This window comes from Chiloscyllium plagiosum, unplaced genomic scaffold, assembly GCF_037043375.1.
Source record: "Chiloscyllium plagiosum isolate Xiang-an unplaced genomic scaffold, Cpla_swu_hap1 HiC_scaffold_6, whole genome shotgun sequence".
NCBI classification, from domain to species: domain Eukaryota; kingdom Metazoa; phylum Chordata; class Chondrichthyes; order Orectolobiformes; family Hemiscylliidae; genus Chiloscyllium; species Chiloscyllium plagiosum.
Genome location: NW_028270144.1, coordinates 19,424,761 through 19,443,525, shown reverse-complemented (window position 1 = coordinate 19,443,525; position 18,765 = coordinate 19,424,761). Strand labels below are relative to the sequence as shown.

The 18,765-nt window shown below is 36.8% G+C and overlaps 1 protein-coding gene across 1 annotated transcript in view; it reads left to right on the top strand.

Annotated features, from left to right (window-relative positions):
• Nucleotides 1–18,765, top strand: part of tm9sf2 (transmembrane 9 superfamily member 2) — a 64,817-nt gene that overhangs the window by 24,298 nt on the left and 21,754 nt on the right. The window contains exons 4-9 of the mRNA XM_043691298.2: nt 1,280–1,407; nt 4,767–4,896; nt 6,134–6,252; nt 10,113–10,224; nt 12,866–12,942; nt 18,656–18,764. Coding sequence (XP_043547233.1) covers nt 1,280–1,407; nt 4,767–4,896; nt 6,134–6,252; nt 10,113–10,224; nt 12,866–12,942; nt 18,656–18,764 — 675 coding nt within the window. The remainder of the gene's footprint in view (nt 1–1,279; nt 1,408–4,766; nt 4,897–6,133; nt 6,253–10,112; nt 10,225–12,865; nt 12,943–18,655; nt 18,765) is intronic.

Below are 18,765 nucleotides of genomic sequence, written 5' to 3'. Positions count from 1 at the left end.
TGAGCCTTTTCCAGCAAATTCTATTTTTGTTTCTGATTTACAGCATCCACACTTCTTTTGGTTTGTATTTAGTATAAAAATAGGAGATCATGCTAAATTTATACAAGACACTAGTCAGACAACAGCTGGAATTCAGTGAGCCATTTTGGACCCCTTGTCTAAGGAAAGATATATTGGAGGCTGTCCAGAGAAGATGCAGTAGGCTAATCCTGGGTATGGAAGGAATGTCTATGAGGAGAAGATGGGTAAGTTGGGCCTGTACTTGATGAAATACAGAAGAATGAAAGACAACCTTTTTAAGATATACAAGATTCTTTGAGGACTTAACAGGTTGGATGCAGAAGGGTTGTGTCCACTTGTGGGAGAGTCTAAGACCAGAGCGCATCACCTCAGAATAAGGGGTTGCAGAATTACGACAGAGCTGAGGAGGAATTTCTTCTCTGAGCGTTGTGAATCTGTGGAATTCTTTATGTAGAGGGCCGTAGAGGCTGGGTCACTAAATATATTCAAAGCTGTGATAGACCCGTTTTTAATCAGTAAGGGAACCAAGGATTATGGGAAAAAAACAAAAGTGAGTTCAGGATTATCAGGTCATCCATGATCTCTCTGAATGTTGGAGCAGATTTAATTTGCTGAATAGCCTGTTTCTGCTGATATATCCTATTGGCTTAAATTAGATCCCTTCAAGTTAACTGTGATTCTTGAAGGCTTTGGTTTTAAACAAGCTTCTTAGCAATCATGTAATTTTGCTGTGGACCTCCTTAGGGCTTTTTTGAACTGTGACTGGCTTGGAGAACTTCTTGTTTTACCTGGTTCAGGTGGGGGGAAGCCTGCTAAGAATAAGCTGTGTTGGAGGAAAACTTGCTATTATGAGTTCTGATTTCTGCCATTTCTGAAAAGGAAGCCCAAAATATCAGTTCAGGAAATGAGTGATTGAAAGCACATCTTGAAATTGTATTTCCTATTTTGTTTCTATTTGCTGTTTCTGCAAACTCCGAGATAACTGTGCATATGTGCTTGCATGTGTTTATTAAAGATATTTATAGGGAAATTTTAAATTCATAATTGTGTTTATTAAGAAACCTGATCACTTTTGTTCATAATATGATGTGGATAAGGTATTATTTTTGGTCATCTTGTTAACTGGAAAAAGTATTTTTATTTTGTGCTGCATTCCCTGGAGTGACACTACAGCAACATTGCACTCATCCAGGCTTGGTCATAACAGCAGGCCGTTGGACTATTGAAGATGATTAAAGAATTGTTTATTAAATTACAGTTCCACTTTAAGAAGGAAGAAGTGTGTAAGCGCGTCTGTACAAAAAGCTACAATCCAGAAAACAAGGATGACAAATCAAAGTTGGCATTTCTGAAGAGTGGCATGCAATTAAACTATCAACATCATTGGTGAGTAGCTAACAAGAAGCAGTCTACCATGACTTTTGATTTAAATTTTAAGCCTCATTTATTTTAGTTACTCACAGTTCTAGTGTTATTCATAGCAGTTCACATTCAGTCATATTGATTCACTAAAATTATTTGTAGCTTTCATGTAATTACAGATTTTAAAAATAAACACATAAGCATAATTGCTGTTATACGCTACTTTGCATATCATTCCCTTATTTCTTACTGATGCACATGCAAAGGTGATTGTGAGTACAAATTTACTTTTAAGCAGATAGATAGTAAAACTACAATCTCCATGTTCAAATGGATGTGTCTGAAGCAGCTAATGTAGGGTTATGTATTCTTCAAAAAAAACCCAGCGGAGAAAACATAGAAATCCTTAAACACATCCTTTGCGATGACATTATTTATAGGGACATCGAATATGGTCAAATGGTCATACAGCATGGAAACAGACCCTTGGGTCCAACTTGGCCATGCTGACCAAGTTTCCCAAACTAAACTAGTCCCACTTGCCTGCATTTAGCCCATATCTCTCTCAACCTTTCCTATTCATGTACCTGTCCAAATGTCTTTTAGAACATTTAAATCAAATAGGAAAGGTTTGGAGGAGACTAGTTTAATTGGGATTATGTTTGGCATGCACTGGTTGGACCAAAGTGTTTGCTTCCATGCAGTATGATATATAAATGTTGTTACTGTACCTGCATCTACCACTTCCTCTGGCAGTTCATTCCACATGCAAGCCACCATCTGTGTGAAACAGTTGCCCCATACTTTTAAATCTTGCTCCTCTCACTTTAAAATCCCTCTAGTTTTGTACTCCCCTACCCTAAGGAAAAGACCTTTGCTGTTTACCTTAGTATGCCACTCATGATTTCATAAATCTCTAGATTGTCGCCCCTCAACCTCCTGCGTGCCAGTGAAAAAGGTTCCAGCATATTCAGTCTCTCCTTATAACTCAAGCTCTCCAGTCCCAGCAACATCCTTGTGAACCTCTTCTGAACCTGCTCCAATTTAATAATATCCTTCCAACGGCAGGGGAACCAGGACTGTACACAATACTCCATAAGTGGCCGCACCAACTTCCTGTACAAACTCAACGTGGCATTGCAACTCCTGTACACAATGGTCTTAGCAAGCCAATGGAAATGGTTTATACACCTTATTTTTTTCCTATTCATACCTTGAAGATTTCAATCAGATCACCTTCTAAATTCCAGAGAAAACTGGCCTAATTTGTGTTTCTCCTCATAGCTGAAGTCCAGGTATCAATCTTATAAATCTGTATTGTACTCCCTGAAGTGTGGTGCCCAAACCTGCTCTCTGTACTCCAAATTGGGTCTAACCAGTGTTTGTATAACTTTTACTTCAATCCTCTAGATATAAAGTCCAACATTCCTTTAACTTTGTTGATTGTTTTCTACATTAGTTCATTGTATTTTAAAGATTTATACACCCGAACTCCAAGTCTCTTTGGAGATCCACTGTATTTAACTTTATACCTTCGAGAAAGTACCCTGATCGATCCAAAATGGACTAATTGGTATAACCTACTTTTCATGCTCACCTTTTCCAGGGAAATTGTAGGAGTAATATTGTACTATTACTCGAGCCTCACTTTATTTTATGGACATTTTTGGAAGAAGTGGTCAGCATGTCAAGAGTCAGTGTATGTTATGGAGTCATACAGTTATGCAGCACAGAAACAGACCCTTCGGCCCAACCAGTCCATGCCGACCATAATCCCAAATTAAACTAGTCCCGCCTGCCTGTTGCTTGCCCATATCTCTCCAAACCTTACCTATTCATGAAGTAGCAAATTACTGCAAATGTTAGAATCTGTACTGAAAACAACAAATGCTGGAGATCACAGTGGGTCAGATAGCATCTGTAGAGAGAGAGCAAATTACTGTTTCAAACCTAGATGACTCTTCATCGAAATGTTGGCTTACCTATTTATGATGCTGATAAATATTGTCATTAAAATACTACAGGAAGTTTGAAATCCAATTCATTGATCTGACTGAGTATGGATGATTACTGGCTATTGACATCTGAATTGTATTTTCTTATCAATTTCCCTCATTGCTCCATTCCATTTTATAGTTCCTGCTTAGTATATAATAGTGAACTCCAGAAAATACGTGCTTATTCCTGGTAATCTGTCATCTTTCTGAAGTGGGAAGAATGTTAAGGTGAATTTTGAATAGTTTGTTGAGGAAAAGCTGGGTGCGTGTTTTGCATTTTCTTGCTGTTTTGCCATTTCTCAAATATTTTACCGAACACCTTACAATTAATGTTCAGGATCTGCTTGGCATCATCCTACCTCAATTAATTTAAAATATAAATAAAGTCTGAAATATGTTATGACCAGTTGTAAGTAAGCATTCAAGGTTGTATCTAATTCATTGCTTTCTTTTCTGCTGGAAAGGCTATTCACAAACTGGCAGTTTTGACAGATAAAGTGTGATTTTCTTTTTACTGTTCAGCTGGTCAAGGCTTAAGTTGAGTGCCTGAAGAAGCACAGTCAAATATAATGTCCACCAGGTTTGCGTTTCAGCAACCAGAGTTTTCATAAGATGCTGATTCACTGTTTTGAGTTGATTCTCTGGAACGTCACCTGTTTTCATGTAAATGCAGAAGACTGGCAAACTTAGTTAATGCACTGGCATGAATAAAGAGGCCCTGAAGAGACTATCTGGGAGATAAAAGTGAAGATTCTATTTTCTACAGTCGTTTAGTAATATGATGGTATGGTAGAACTCGAATATGGTGTCAAAGCTTTTCATCTTGCACTCATCAGGCCAATTCACAAGAATACCAATATAGGGGGAAAGCCACATTTTTGACATTCTACTCTTTAGAATCTAGCCCTAAGTTGAGTTAAATCCTGTTCCACATCACACTTACACTCACTAATCTTTGATTCCTGATTCAGCCATGATTTTAAAATTCTCACTCTTGTTTTCAAATTGCACTTTTGCTTTGTTCATGCTTACTTTCTCACCACCACCAATTCCACCTTCTGAGATGTCTGCATGCCTCTAATTCTGGCAGCTTCAGTGTCCATGATTTTTATTGTTTCATGGTAGGTGACTGCCTTCAACTACCAAGACCCTGGAATTCTCTCCTTTAACTGTACCTGTCATTACCTCTCTTTTCTTTCATGTTGCTTCTTAAAATCTACCTCTTTGAACAACATTTTTGTTATCTTATGTGACTTTGTGCCAAATGTTTTCAAGTTGTTCATGTAAATCATCTTGGGACTATGGTAATGTTAAAGATATTGCACAAAATACAGTTATTTACAATGATTGCTTTTCAGTGTGCATACACCCCCATTGTTCTTATAGGATTGTTGATAATATGCCTGTCACATGGTGCTATGATGTGGAAGATGGCCAGAAGTTCTGTAATCCAGGATTTCCCATTGGTTGCTACATAACAAAAGAAGGTCATCCAAAAGATGCGTGTGTTATTAGTGTAAGTTTATGCATGTCTTGATTACATTTTTAGATACTGGTTCTAGTGCTACTTTGGTGCTAACTATTAAGAGCACATAATTTGCTTGAGCCTGGATTGAAACAAAATGTAATTTGATAATCAACATGAGATTGAAACTGATTAATGTCTTTATTGATGCTTCTGAGATACTCTTGTCCAGAAAAACAAGCTGAGTGAAATATAAAATTTATTTCATAAATAATTAGCTTCCCAAATCTGGTATGTTAACATCAATTGTTTTCTTGCACTGACTGGCCAACACCAGAAATATTCCCTGTTTAAAAACCAAGTTTGTCCCAGTTTTTCATTTCTTAAGGACATTGGGTCTAACTGGAATGTTGTTGTTACAGCATCCATGCTCCATATTGATCCATCTGCTACCTTGTTCAATTGCAAACCTTCATATATATTGCCAGATTGTTAGAATGTGGATGGGAGCAATTCTGATTCCAATCATTTTATTCTCTGCCATCTGGTTTCTGGTGAATTGTCAGGAGTGTTGGCTAATGTTCTTTACACCAGGGGTAGATCTTTGCAAATTTTGACACCCCAAAATCTAACAGTTTTGTTCAGTGTGACATAGTGGAGTACAAGGGATGTTCTTCAATGCCAATCTAAGCTGCAGGTTGTGGGTTCTCAAAGCAATTACCTTTTTTCAATTTGAATTGTTTCTAATAGTGTTTTCTCTTTTGTTTACCTGTTGATTTTGCGATTCAGGTGTAATGGGGGGAAAAAAACTGTATGGGGAAAGTGAATTTCATTGTAGGTTTCAGGTGCCTCGTTACAACATCTCTTTGTTAATGTAGATTAAACCAGACAGTGCACTTTAAAGCAAGCCTTTGTGTTGAGACGTGGACTTACACTTTATATTGCAAATAAATGCTGATTTCTTTTTTTTCTTAATGCATACGCATTTCTTGATCAGAGGTACACAATTTTGTATAATTTCTATTGTTTAATAAATTGTCAAAATAAACTTTGATGGTTTTCTTTGTAATTCCTTGCTTAATGATGAATTATAAAGTCTTGCATGTTTTAAAGTTTGATAGAATAATTTCATTCAAATTAATAGAACTAAACTACTGTAATTTATTAAATAATTTTAAAGCAAACCCTTGACTTAATAGAAACAAATAAATAGCTTCCACAGAAATTAAGAACCTTAGTTTTGATTGTAATTATTTTTATGAATTACTTTTTGATTTCTATTGTTTAGACTTCCTTCAATGAGAAAGACACTTACTATATTTTCAATCATGTGGATATCACAATGTATTTCCATAGTGAAGGTGGGACTGAAGCAAGACTTGTAGCTGCCAAATTAGAACCAAAAAGGTATGTAAATAGTTAAATGGAATAAGCGTGTCATCTAAAGGAATAAAAAGTGGCAACTGATTATTACACAATTTCTTATCAAGGGATCCCAAATATATTAAAAATTTTATGCCTGAGTTCACTTCCTGTGAACTTTTATCATTACAAATTCCTGTGTAAATATTTGTTATGGAAATTGGCAATGTAAAACTCGTCGCTCTATAATTAGACTCTAATCAGAAGAGTTGCTCGCAAAAGGACACATTCTGTGGTGATTTGAGTTCATAGCCACCGTTTAAACATGGGAACTTGATGTTGTTCAATGTGTTTGAGTAGCAAATTAAACAGTGAGATGCTAATTTTGCAAAGCCATGACAGAGCAGCACATGTTCCAAATTAGTGCATTTTTCTCCCCTGAAATCGCTGTTTGTTTTACATTTAAGTAAGGTTGAGTACTGTTAAAAGCTTTGATATGTTAACAGTAAATTCTGATCTAGTTAATTCACGTTGGCCATTTCATAATAACTGAATTCACTAATTTTTTTTACAGAAATATAAATGCTCGAACAAAACATTAAGATTTCAACTTGGGGTTTGAACTATTTCTGCATGTCCTGGTCCATTGTCCCCTTTTGCTGACCCCACTTTCATCTGAATGGTACTCCTGCCTCCCCACGTCAAACCTGACAGGTTTTCTTCTTTACTTTAACACATACTTAGTTTGCAAGAAGGTCTTTTTAATTCAGATACACCCTCATTTGCCACTTCAATTTTTTCAGAAGGTGCTGCACAATTTTCCATGTAACATCCATAAGAGAATACTGCTGCATGTTTTTTAACCAATAGATAAGGAGGCATCTAATGTGCTTGATATATGCTCTTGTTTTTAACATAAATTTTAAAACTTAATAAATGTAAGTTTTTCACCCTATATATAGTTGTTTGACTCTGCACCTTAATAGACAATAGACAATAGGTGCAGGAGTAGGCCATTCTGCCCTTCGCGTCTGCACCACCATTCAATATGATCATGGCTGATCATCCTTAATCAGTATCCTGTTCCTGCCTTATCTCCATAACCCTTGATTCCACCATCCTTGAGAGCTCTATCCAACTCTTTCTTAAATGAATCCAGAGACTGGGCCTCCACTGCCCTCTGGGGCAAAGCATTCCACACAGCCACCACTCTCCTCATCTCTAAATGGTCTACCCCGTATTTTTAAGCTGTGTCCTCTGGTTCAGCAATCACCCATCAGCGGAAACACGTTTCCTGCTTCCAGAGTGTCCAATCCTTTAATAATCTTATGTCTCAATCAGATCCCCTCTCAGTCTTCTAAACGCAAGGGTATACAAGCCCAGTCGCTCCAGTCTTTCAGCATAAGGTAGTCGCGCCATTCCAGGAATTGACCTCGTGAACCTACGCTGCACTCCCTCAATAGCCAGAATGTCTTTCCTCAAATTTGGTGACCAGAACTGCACACAATACTCCAGGTGCGGTCTCACCAGGGCCCTGTACAGCTGCAGAAGAACCTCTTTGCTTCTACACTCAATCCCTCTTGTTATGAAGGCCAGCATGCTATTAGCCTTCTTCACTACCTGCTGTACCTGCATGCTTACTTTCATTGACTGGTGTACAAGAACACCCAGATCTCTTTGTACTGCCCCTTTACCTAAATTGATTCAATTTAGCTAGTAATCTGCCTTCCTGTTCTTGCCACATTTATCCACATTAAACTGCATCTGCCATGCTTCTGACCACTCACCTAACCTGTCCAGGTCACCCTGTAATCTCCTAACATCCTCCTCACATTTCACCCTGCCACCCAGCTTTGTATCATCAGCAAATTTGCTAATGTTATTACTAATACCATCTTCTATATCATTAATATATATTGTAAAAAGCTGCGGTCCCAGCACTGATCCCTGCGGTACCCCACTGGTCACTGCCTGCCATTCCGAAATGGAGCCATTTATCACTACTCTTTGTTTCCTGTCAGCCAACCAACTTTCAATCCAAGTTAGTACTTTGCCCCCAATACCATGTGCCTTAATTTTGCTCACTAACCTCCTATGTGGAACTTTATCAAAAGCTTTCTGAAAGTCCAGGTACACTACATCTACTGGATCTCCCTCGACTATCTTCAGTTACATCTTCAAAAAATTCCAGAAGATTAGTCAAGCATGATTTTCCCTTCATAAATCTTCATTTGCTACTCTTATTTCTTGTCAGACAAAATCTCGGCATCAAAACAATTCTCAGTGAAAACTCTTTAGCTACATAGGGGTTTGTGTTCTGCAAACTAATTGTATCCATTGCCTTGCTGACAAGTGTATGGTAAATTCTACTTACATTATAACATTCCAACATTATTTTTGTGATTTGGTGAGTAATCACGCAATAGTTTTGCCTTACATTTACTTTAATTTTTTTTACTTCTCCATGGACCTCTAAGGCCTGTGTGCAAAAGTGACTTAAAAACTAGAAATCGATGCTGGGAATAGTTTTGATACATCAGTCAGCATGCGTGGACCCTCTGAGCAGCCATAAAGCTTAAAGGGAGCTTGGTTTTGGCATCAGTGAATGTGTTTGGAACCAAATGGGCTTTTATTTTAATATGACAGTGTATGTTTGTGACATGGTGAAATGTCAGTTTCAAACTGTTGAATAAACTGTTGACAGTCAATTGAAACTTTAAAATTTGAGATTAGTAGATTTTTGTTTGGTAAGGCTATTAAGTGTTTGTGGTGAAACGGTTAAAAATTATGTCCCAATACATGTGTGAATCTAACCGGAATGGAGGTGTTGCTTAGTCCCGTGTGAATCTTATTACACACCTCCCCGTGTGAATCTTCTTATCTGTATGTAACCAGAATGGAATGTGTTTTTTAGCCTTGCTCTGCTGTTCACATGAATGTTTATATCTGGAAAAGAGTATATCAGCTGGAAAAGTCTCCAGTTCGGTGAGTCTGCTCCGGGGTTACGTTTAACCGCCGAGCGTGGGTTGTTGGCAACCGCTCTACGAGAACTGACGGCTCCCAGTTCCGGTAACATGTAGAGTGAGTATAAGCCAGACCCGGGAGTCTGCTCCGGGGTTACGTTTAACCGCCGAGCGTGGGTTGTTGGCAACCGCTCTACGAGAACTGACGGCTCCCAGTTCCGGTAACATGTAGAGTGAGTATAAGCCAGACCCGTTGTAAGTATGAGACCTGGTTGTGGCGACGCTGCGGGGAATAAAATGCTCATATTCTAGCAGACTCGCCTCTTGGTCGTTTGTTCTGTGTCAGACTACTCTCCTACGAACCTGACCTTGAGAATTTTTTAAAACAGTGTTACAGAACCAAGAGAGGTAGATGGAGTTAATATAAGATCAGTCATGATCTGGCTAGTGGAAAGGATAGGCTGGGAAGGATGATTGACCTACTGTTGTTCCTATGTTTTTTCTTTGCCACCTTAGACCAGATTCAGACTGAGATGAAATAGGTGTACTAACTTATTCTACAGTCCACTTACCAGCAAAATAGTAATTAAGGATTTCAGAACAGATTTCTAGACATTAAAGGTATCAATAAGTAGCGGGAGGGAATAGAGATATGATCATTTTGAATGGAGGAGCAGGTTCAATGGGCAAAATGGCCTACTCCTATTTTCTTAGGTTTGATTTTAAATCTGCCATTCATTGATCTGTGAACAAGATCACATGGTTATTATATGTGTATTTGCAATCTACACATTGACAATCATTTTCACTCAAGTATATAATAGTTCTTTGTCACTGAATATTAAAGTGATTATTACATGCTTTTTCAATAAATCTTTAGCCTTGATAGGAGAAAATTACAGTCTATCCTTAATTATAGATCCTTGATTTATATCTCAACAGCTTCAAGCACACACACGTTGATAAGCCTGACTGCTCAGGACCACCTTTGGGTATCCCTAATGTATTTCGAGAGAAATTTAATATTGCCTATACCTACTCTGTTAAATATGCTGTGAGTAATGTCTTTTACACATGTATTGTGAATTAAGGTGATGGGCCAAGATCCACTATATGGGATGCCTTTGAGATTTAAAAACAAAACAGTGTAAATGTAATGATGCTTCACTTGAATTTTATAATTCTATGGCTTGTCGGAGACTGAAGATCCAAGGGAGTTAGAGTTCCATTGTTAAAACTTCAATAAAACTATAAGTTATGATAGAATTGTATAAGTTCTGAGCAAATAATTGTATAGACATATTTCTGGTTTGATGAACAAAACAGCAGTTCAGAAAAATCATCGAACGGTAAAGTTTGCACAAGAAAAAGAGTGCAAGAGAAATTTCCTCACTACACATGGTGGATGAGCAAGGTGGTGGGGGGAGGGAGCAGGTTTGATAGCAGGTTGTTAATGTGCAAATAGAGACTGGTTCAATAAAGAGGGAGACATTGACCAATCCAGCTGAAATGGAGCAAGTTCAATGAAATTGGATACACATAATCTTTTTGCAGAAGAATATGTCAGAAGACTTAAAAAGTAGTAAAAATATTCAAACCTTCTAAGAGGTCTTGAAGAGATCTAGAAGTGATTTTAAAAATAGCATATACAGTGGTAGGTTTGTGGAGCAAAATTATTTGGAGATATTTTTTAAAAAATAAATCTTTGTATTTCAAGATTGAAATTCCCTATTGCTACCTCCTTGGTTGTGCACAAACCCAGAAATGAAGTGTTGCAATAGAGTTGATAACTTTCCTACAATAGAACTCAGTTTGCAAAATTGGAATGTGTTTGTAACAGATGATAATACAAAATATTTTGTATGATGGGTTAGATATTGTTTGGCTTGTAACGAGCTAGGGAGAAAAAGATGCCAAAAAGCTTAGGAAATGCATTCTTAATGGCCAGTCCAAAAGGTTGCAGTTCCAGATTGTAGTACTTTGATGAAAATGTTCCCATGTGTATTATGTATCTGACTGAAATTACTGACTAAATATGATGATGACTTTGGGGAAGTCCAAAATTGGTTCTCTTCATTGCTTTCTTACTCTATCTGACCCATTTTGGTATGAAGGTACAGGATTATGAACCTAAGTCCCAAGTTTATCACTACACATGTGAAGATTAGATAACAAAACCCATTGGCTATTGTTAATTTTGAAACTATTTCTGTGGTTGTTTTACATTTTTCTTTCAAAATGTTCTGGGGATAATGTATGAAATAGAAAATGTGTAAATGTTATTCATTAGGGGTTGCATTTTTTTTGTTCTCTACCATTAATTTCAGCTACATTGGAGGCTAAGTCATTGGTCTTCTATCCCATACCTCATTTCCATCCTCAGGACAGGGCGTGAGCCACTGCTGATTTTGCTTTAATATGGTACCAGCTGAGAATTTTTTCTTGAATATTGAATTTAAATTAACAACAGAACCAAGGAAAGGAATATAACATTGCAGTTTTCAAATTGGTCGGTGATGTATATGATTCAAGGTGTACGATTTATACACATAATATAGATATAATTTCATGGATTATTTTTAAACTAATGGTACATTAATTTAGTCTGTTTGTGTGAAGGGATTTCATACTTAACTAGGCCAGTCTTTTCAGAACTATGACTTTGAATCAGTACGGATGTCAGAGTAGATGAGTGAAGGTGTCATGAAATGTTTGTTTATATAGTGTATTATGCCAGGATCAAAATATTCAGCCATTAGCTTAGCAAAAGCTAGAATGAGCAAACCTTTTAAAAAATGAAATGTAAATGCTTTTGAATTCTGTTTGAAGATGATCTGACTGGAGTCAGATGCAAGAGTAGTTTCTTACTGGGGGAAAACAATTCACAGCAGTGAAGTAATAAGCGAAATACTGCAGTTCATGAATATATCCAGACCAGTAGAAGTATTTGGTTAGAAATCATATTTCAGGTTTGAAATAACAAAAGCGTGGTTCAGAAGAACCATCTAATCACAAGATTAGCAGAGAAAAAAGAGGCAAGGAATTGTTTGAGAGATCCTCACATTGGTTGCTCACAGCTTAAAAAAAATTGTTGAACATCTCAGTTGTGTTTTGTCAGAGAAAAAGGCTTCGCAATTCACAGGACTGGAACCAAAAAGAAGCTGTTAAATCAACCCACAGATTTCATGGGGAAGGAAAATTTCTCTGATTAATTGTGAAGTGACGGTTTTGGAGAGTAGTGGGATTTTGCTTTGTTGGGTGTTTTACATCTTTTGGTTTTGTTTTATTTTTCTTTTTACATAATAAATTTCTGTTTTATTATTAAAACCAAATCTGCAGTCTGGTGTGCTTATGTTTCAAAGAAAGACTGCCACATTAAATTGGAAAATGAGCAAAATATGATCCATCAAGCATACCATAGGAATGTAAACTGAAGTTATAACATTTGTTTCCCTCTAATTCTCCTTTCTCCTTTAGGAGGTGTTCCTTTCCCACTGTTCAAAAAATGCTGTAGAGAGCACAGAACTGACATGTTAGCATGGCCTTAAACAAAATTTACTAAGGAATTGTGAAATTTTGTCATTGCAAATGTTTTGGAAAAATAATTGGTTTCCTTATCAATTTACTGTTTGCTACTGTTTTCCAGACATATCAGTAGAGATCCTGACAGCACATAACACTTTTTCTATTTACAGACATCAAATATTAAATGGGCATCAAGGTGGGATTACATTTTGGAATCTATGCCTCACACCAACATTCAGTGGTTTAGGTAAGGAATCATATTGACCCTTTTTGTACTTCTTTGAAGTGTGGACAGACAGCTAATCACAATTAATCACAACAAAACATTAGTGCAGTTGAAAGCTGTATAATGAAAACAAACTACCAGTAATATCTGAAGGAATATAGGGTCATTGTGCTTGACATGAGCTTTGCATGCTGAGTGTGCTTTTGATTATGTTCAATATCATTACTAATTTTTGAGTATGACTTGAGTCACACTTTCAGCCACATATTTTATTAAAAAATTAAATAAGACCATAATTATCTATAGTGTGTGTAGTGTAGAATCATTTGGTACAAGCACAGGTGAGGACAATTAGGCAGTTGTCTTCTGTATTTCAATGGGTTCTGCATTTTGTAGCTCTTGGATCTGATCTTTTTCAAACATGGTCTAGGGATTTTGAGGATTTTTTTATCTTAAATAATTTTTAGGAGGGTAATTCCATGAGGCGTTAGAAATGTTTGTTTCATAGTTTTGAGATATTCACAATTTCTTTTTATGAGGGTATTCACATTCTCATTGACCATGAGATCTTTCAGTTTTTCCACATTAGTTAACCAGCTTGTCAAATGGGTTGAATATGTGGATGCCAAAAACTATATTTATCCTGAAGTGGCTACCAGAGTGGAGGGCTGGCTAAAGTTTCCAGCTTACATCCTATGACATTGCCAAACATTTTCAATAAAAATCCGGGTTGTTTTTGAAAGTAAATGTACATAAACATGCACCTGAAATTAAACTTCAAATTTGTAGTGCAGAATCATCCAGTATCCATCTGCTGTGGCTCAACTACATTGATTAAAACATATCAAAAGTTATGACTTTTCATGTATCATTAGTTTGTTCCATTTTAATAACTGAAACCAGCACAATGCCCAAAGTCCAGTGAGACTGTTGATTGCTTCAATTCTGAACCTTTCCAATAGTCTCATGGATCATAAGTTTTAATGCAGTTGAGTGCTCCAAGCTCTACCATAAAACATACAGTTCTGTTTACATATTTTTGGCAGTGCTTTGTTTTCCCAGCAATTCAACATGCTAATTTTGTGCAGCATTGTAAATTGGATGTTGTTCATTAATTCCAAGGTTTACTTGCTGATATAACAATAATTCTAATTTTTGACAATTTTCTTTTCCCTTTCTCTGCTCCTTCCTTTAAATGCAACATTCCTTAATTGAACATATTCTGCATGTACAAATTGTGTCATGAATGATATTCCAAAAAAAACCCTAAATAATCAAGGAGAAGAAGTAGAGGGGAGTAAATATATATCATAACTACCATGAGAGTAAAAGTACACAAAACGGAAATTGCTGGTGAAACTCAGCAGGTCTGGCAGCATCTGTGGGAAAGCAGAGTTAACATTGAGTCCAAAAAAGTACTAGGAAACTAAGGCTAAAGACTCTCAAATTCTCTTGACCTGATGGTTTCATGCTCGGATACTCGTAGAAGTAGTAGACAGTGGATGAAATGGTATCCATCTTCCAAGAACGTTTAGTTTCTGAAAAAGTCCCAGAGAATCAAAAAACTATCAATGTAATGTCCTGATTCAAAAAGGAGGGTGACAAAAAAGACAGGCAACTTCAACTTAACATCTTTCATTTGGGAATACATTATAAACAATGTAATAACAGAACATTTAGAAATACATGATATTATAAACCAGATTAATATGACCTTCATGAAGTTGAAATCTTGCCTGACAAATTTATAAGAATTCTTTAAGAGGATAACAAGCAGAATAGACAAAGGGGAACCAGCACACACAAGGTTACTTAGTAACATAGAGCCCCTGGTGTAGGGGTTAGTATATTAGCTTGGATAGAGAATTACCTAACTAATGGAGATAGAGTGTGATAAGAAGGGCATTTTCAGGTGGCAACCTGTAACTACTTCAGTGCCACAAGGATCAGTGCCAGGCCACAATTATTTATAACATATATCAAGGACTTCAGTGAGGGCAGTGAATGTATTATTGCCAAATTTGCTGACTGCACTAGAATGGTTGCAACGGTAAGTTATGAGGATGACACAAAAAAGTCTGCAGAGTGAGTGAAATGGCAAAAACAGTGCAGATGCAATATAATGTAAGATATGAGGTTATGCACTTTGGCAAGAAGGTCAGAGGAGCTGATTATTAATTAATGAAGAAAGGCTGCAAAAGAATTTTGCAGAGAGGGTTTAAGGGGTCCTTGTGCAAAAATCAAAGAAAGGTGAGTGCATAAGTTAATGTAATATAGAAGGTAAATCAAATGTTGGCCTTTATTTCAAGGAGAATAGAGTATAAAAGTAGAGGGATTTTGCTAAAACTACACAAAGCAAAAATCAGACCAGAGCTGGAATACTGCGAATAGCTTTGGACTCCTCATCTAAGGAAAGATGTATCATCTTTGGAGATATTCCGAAAGATTCAGAAGAGATTTGTCAGAAAGTGGCTGGGAATGGAGGGTTTGAATTATAAGGAGAGGCTGGATAGGTTGGGACTTTTTTCACTGGAGCGTAGGAGGTTGGGAGGTGACCGTATAGAGATTTATAAATCATGAGGGGTATAGATAAGGTGAATGGCAGGTGTCTTTTCCCTAGGGTGAAGAATTTCAAGATTAGTGAGCATATTTTTAGGGTGAGAGGAGAAAGATTTAAAAAGACATGAGGGGCAATTATTTTACACAGAATGGTTTGTGTGAGGAATGAACTTCCAAAGGAAGTGGTGGATGCAGGTAAAGATACAACTTTTAAAAGACATTTGGGTAAGTTCATGAATAAGAAATGTTTGGAGGGATATGGGCCAAGTGCATACAGGTGTGATTAGGTAAGTTTGGGATTATGGTCAGCATGGACTGGTTGGATCAAGAGGTCTGTTTCCGTGCTGTATGACTCTATGGCTCTTCGTTTCTCAGGTTGATCCCGTGTATGGAAGGCCTGTGCTCATTGGAGTTTAGAAGGATGAGAGATAAATCTATTTGAAATATACAAGGTTCTTAGGGAGTTTGATTAGGAATTGTTGAGAGGTTGTTTCTCCTTGTGGGAGAACCTAGAACAAGAGTCATAAAATCAGATTTTGCCCATTTAGGATAGAGATGGGGATTGTGAATCTATAGAACTCTTTTATCACAAAGAGTTATTGAGGCTGTGTTGTGAAATGAGGATCCAACACTAAGGTAGAGAGGCTTTAAATCAGCAAGGGAATTGAGGATTAAGGGGATAAGGCAGCAAGGTGGAGTCGAGAATTATATCAGCAGTGATCTCATTGTATGGTGGTGGGCCAAATGGCTTATTTCTCATGTATTATGTCTCATGGTCTCATGACATTTTTCATTAGTGAGCTGAGATTGGAAATTGAATGGATAATCAACTGTAAATTTCCTTGTGGTAGGGCTTTATTTAATGAGCCGGTACACCATAACTCGTCACGAATGCCCTTCTGGAATTTATTCCCTTGCTCTTTAACTCAAAATTCTTTTACTGTATCGTTTGCTGAGAATGTGAAGTGATAATGGGGTATTTGGAACCTCGACAAATCATGGGAACATGAATCTGTCTCCCAAACCAATGAGATTTAAGGATTGAGAAAGAATTAGAGTAAGGTATGTTGGGTGAATTGGAGTCAAGTCAGATACATGGAGAGAGATTGAAAGATTAGATTGAGCGACGTTAAAAAAAGAAATTGGCATCTTTTGGAACCTATAACACAGTTTACCTCTTCAAGAAAAAACTCCCTCGTTTGAATTATTTCCTTTCTCGACATGGGAAATTGAGATTCAGTAACTATTTTCACGTAGTCGTGAGGGTACTTTACAGAATGTTAAATCTGAACATTGACAGTGAGTTTAATGGGCAGTTAATAAGGAAACTGACCACATTCTTAAAGTAAGTAAAGAAAATCTTAAGAGTAAGATGCCAATTGTGTGAAGTCTATCAATCTATAAATTCTGAAGTATGAATTCACAATTCTAAAATATTTATTTGTCCCTTGAACCTGCCAGCCTATTTGAAGTGAAGAAATTTCTCAGAAAACCACAGGCTATTCTCTCATTAGAGAGAGGCAACTGGCAGTGCGTTTAATTTGAGGGTTACCATGCAATGGGTGAGGACAAGATTGAGAAAACAGGGCCTTCGTATGACTTCAGCTGCATTAGAAATTGAATTTGCACTGTTAGCATCACTCTGAATTGTAAACCAACCATCAAACCAATTGAGCTAATCTACTCAGTTTGTTTATGAAGAACTGGTCAGTTAACAGTATTATTTTTACATCAGGAACTGGCTCACTACTTTTACTTGATAACTGCCAGTGTATATTTTCAAATAAGAATTAACAAATCATTTGAAAGATTGGTTAACTTGGATTTGAGGATTTTTTTCCTCTATTGTTGTTGACTTTATAATAACCACTTCATAATAATTTACAATAGCTAGCGGTGTATTTTGGAGATTCACATAAAGCAGACTAATCTGATCGTTGTCAGCATTAACCAGCATGGTGAATTAGTTTATGAACTCATGTTACCAAGTAATTGAGAACTTACACAATTCCCCAACATCCCAGCAATCAGAATCACTGAATTCTTACAGAGCAAAAGGAGGCTGTTCAGCACATTGAGTGTGCAATGGCTCTCCAGATACACAATTCCCTTAATACCATTTTCTCATATTCCAGTTCCCTTTTGAATGCTTCAATTGAACCACACTTTCAGGAAGTGCATTCCAGATCTTAACTATGCACTGCACAATGAAATATTTTACAAATTATTTTAAATCTGCACCCTCTGGTGCTCAATATTATCATAAGTGGAAGTTTTGCCTGTCTGCTCTATATAGAGCCCTCTTGATTTTGAAGATTTCTGTCAAATTTGTCGTCAGCCATTTTTTCTCCAGGGAACACAGTTCTATCTTTGAGTCATACCACTCTGCCATGCATGATTTTGTTGTTGGCCACCCTTGTGAAGTAGTCTACGTTGTTGGGAAAGTTGGGAGAAAAACTAAGACAGGTTGTTTAGCTGGTTTCAGCACAAATCAATCCTGAAAACAGGGCATGTTTCTTTCCGCTCTGCCAAGGAATGATGTGGGTGGAATGAGTAAAGCTAACTGGCATGACATTCAAATCTCAATAAAATAGATTGTGATTGTGGTTATTCTGCACTGTGTGCTACTGATACTTTTCGGCTGTTGGCCTTTTCATTCAAAGGGTAGTTTGGAGCTGTGTATATTTCAAAGGTCTATTCTTCAGCATTCTATAAAGGTCATTAAATTAAGGAGAATTTCCAGCTGATTAATGTAGAATGCCAGTTAGTGAATAAGCTAATTCTGACAATTTAGAAAAGAAGAAAAATGCTCTTAAAACATTTCATTCCTATAGTTTGATGTAAATTGGTTTCACTGGAGGATTTTAATGTCAATGACTTGGATTTCAGGTTTCTCTGCTGCATCATTTTGTGTCTCAAATTTAGTTTTTAAACTGAGTTCCTTGCCACCATAAATTCTAAATTTTCTAATGCTTAAAAAATTGCAAAACCTTTTAGGTTTGTGACAGTCGTGTGATATCCCACATTATTTACTTTGCACTGTTGAGTAATTGACTGGTCTCATTTTTTTAAGAAGAGATACTTAAAGTACTTTAAACAAAAGAAGCTGGTTTAAAAATTGTTTGACTCCTTAAAACTAAAGATGATATTTATTGTTCTTTTTCCTGTTTTGCAGCATTATGAATTCCTTGATAATTGTCCTATTCCTTTCTGCAATGGTTGCTATGATATTGCTTCGAACGTTGCATAAGGACATAGCACGTTACAATCAAATGGATTCAGCTG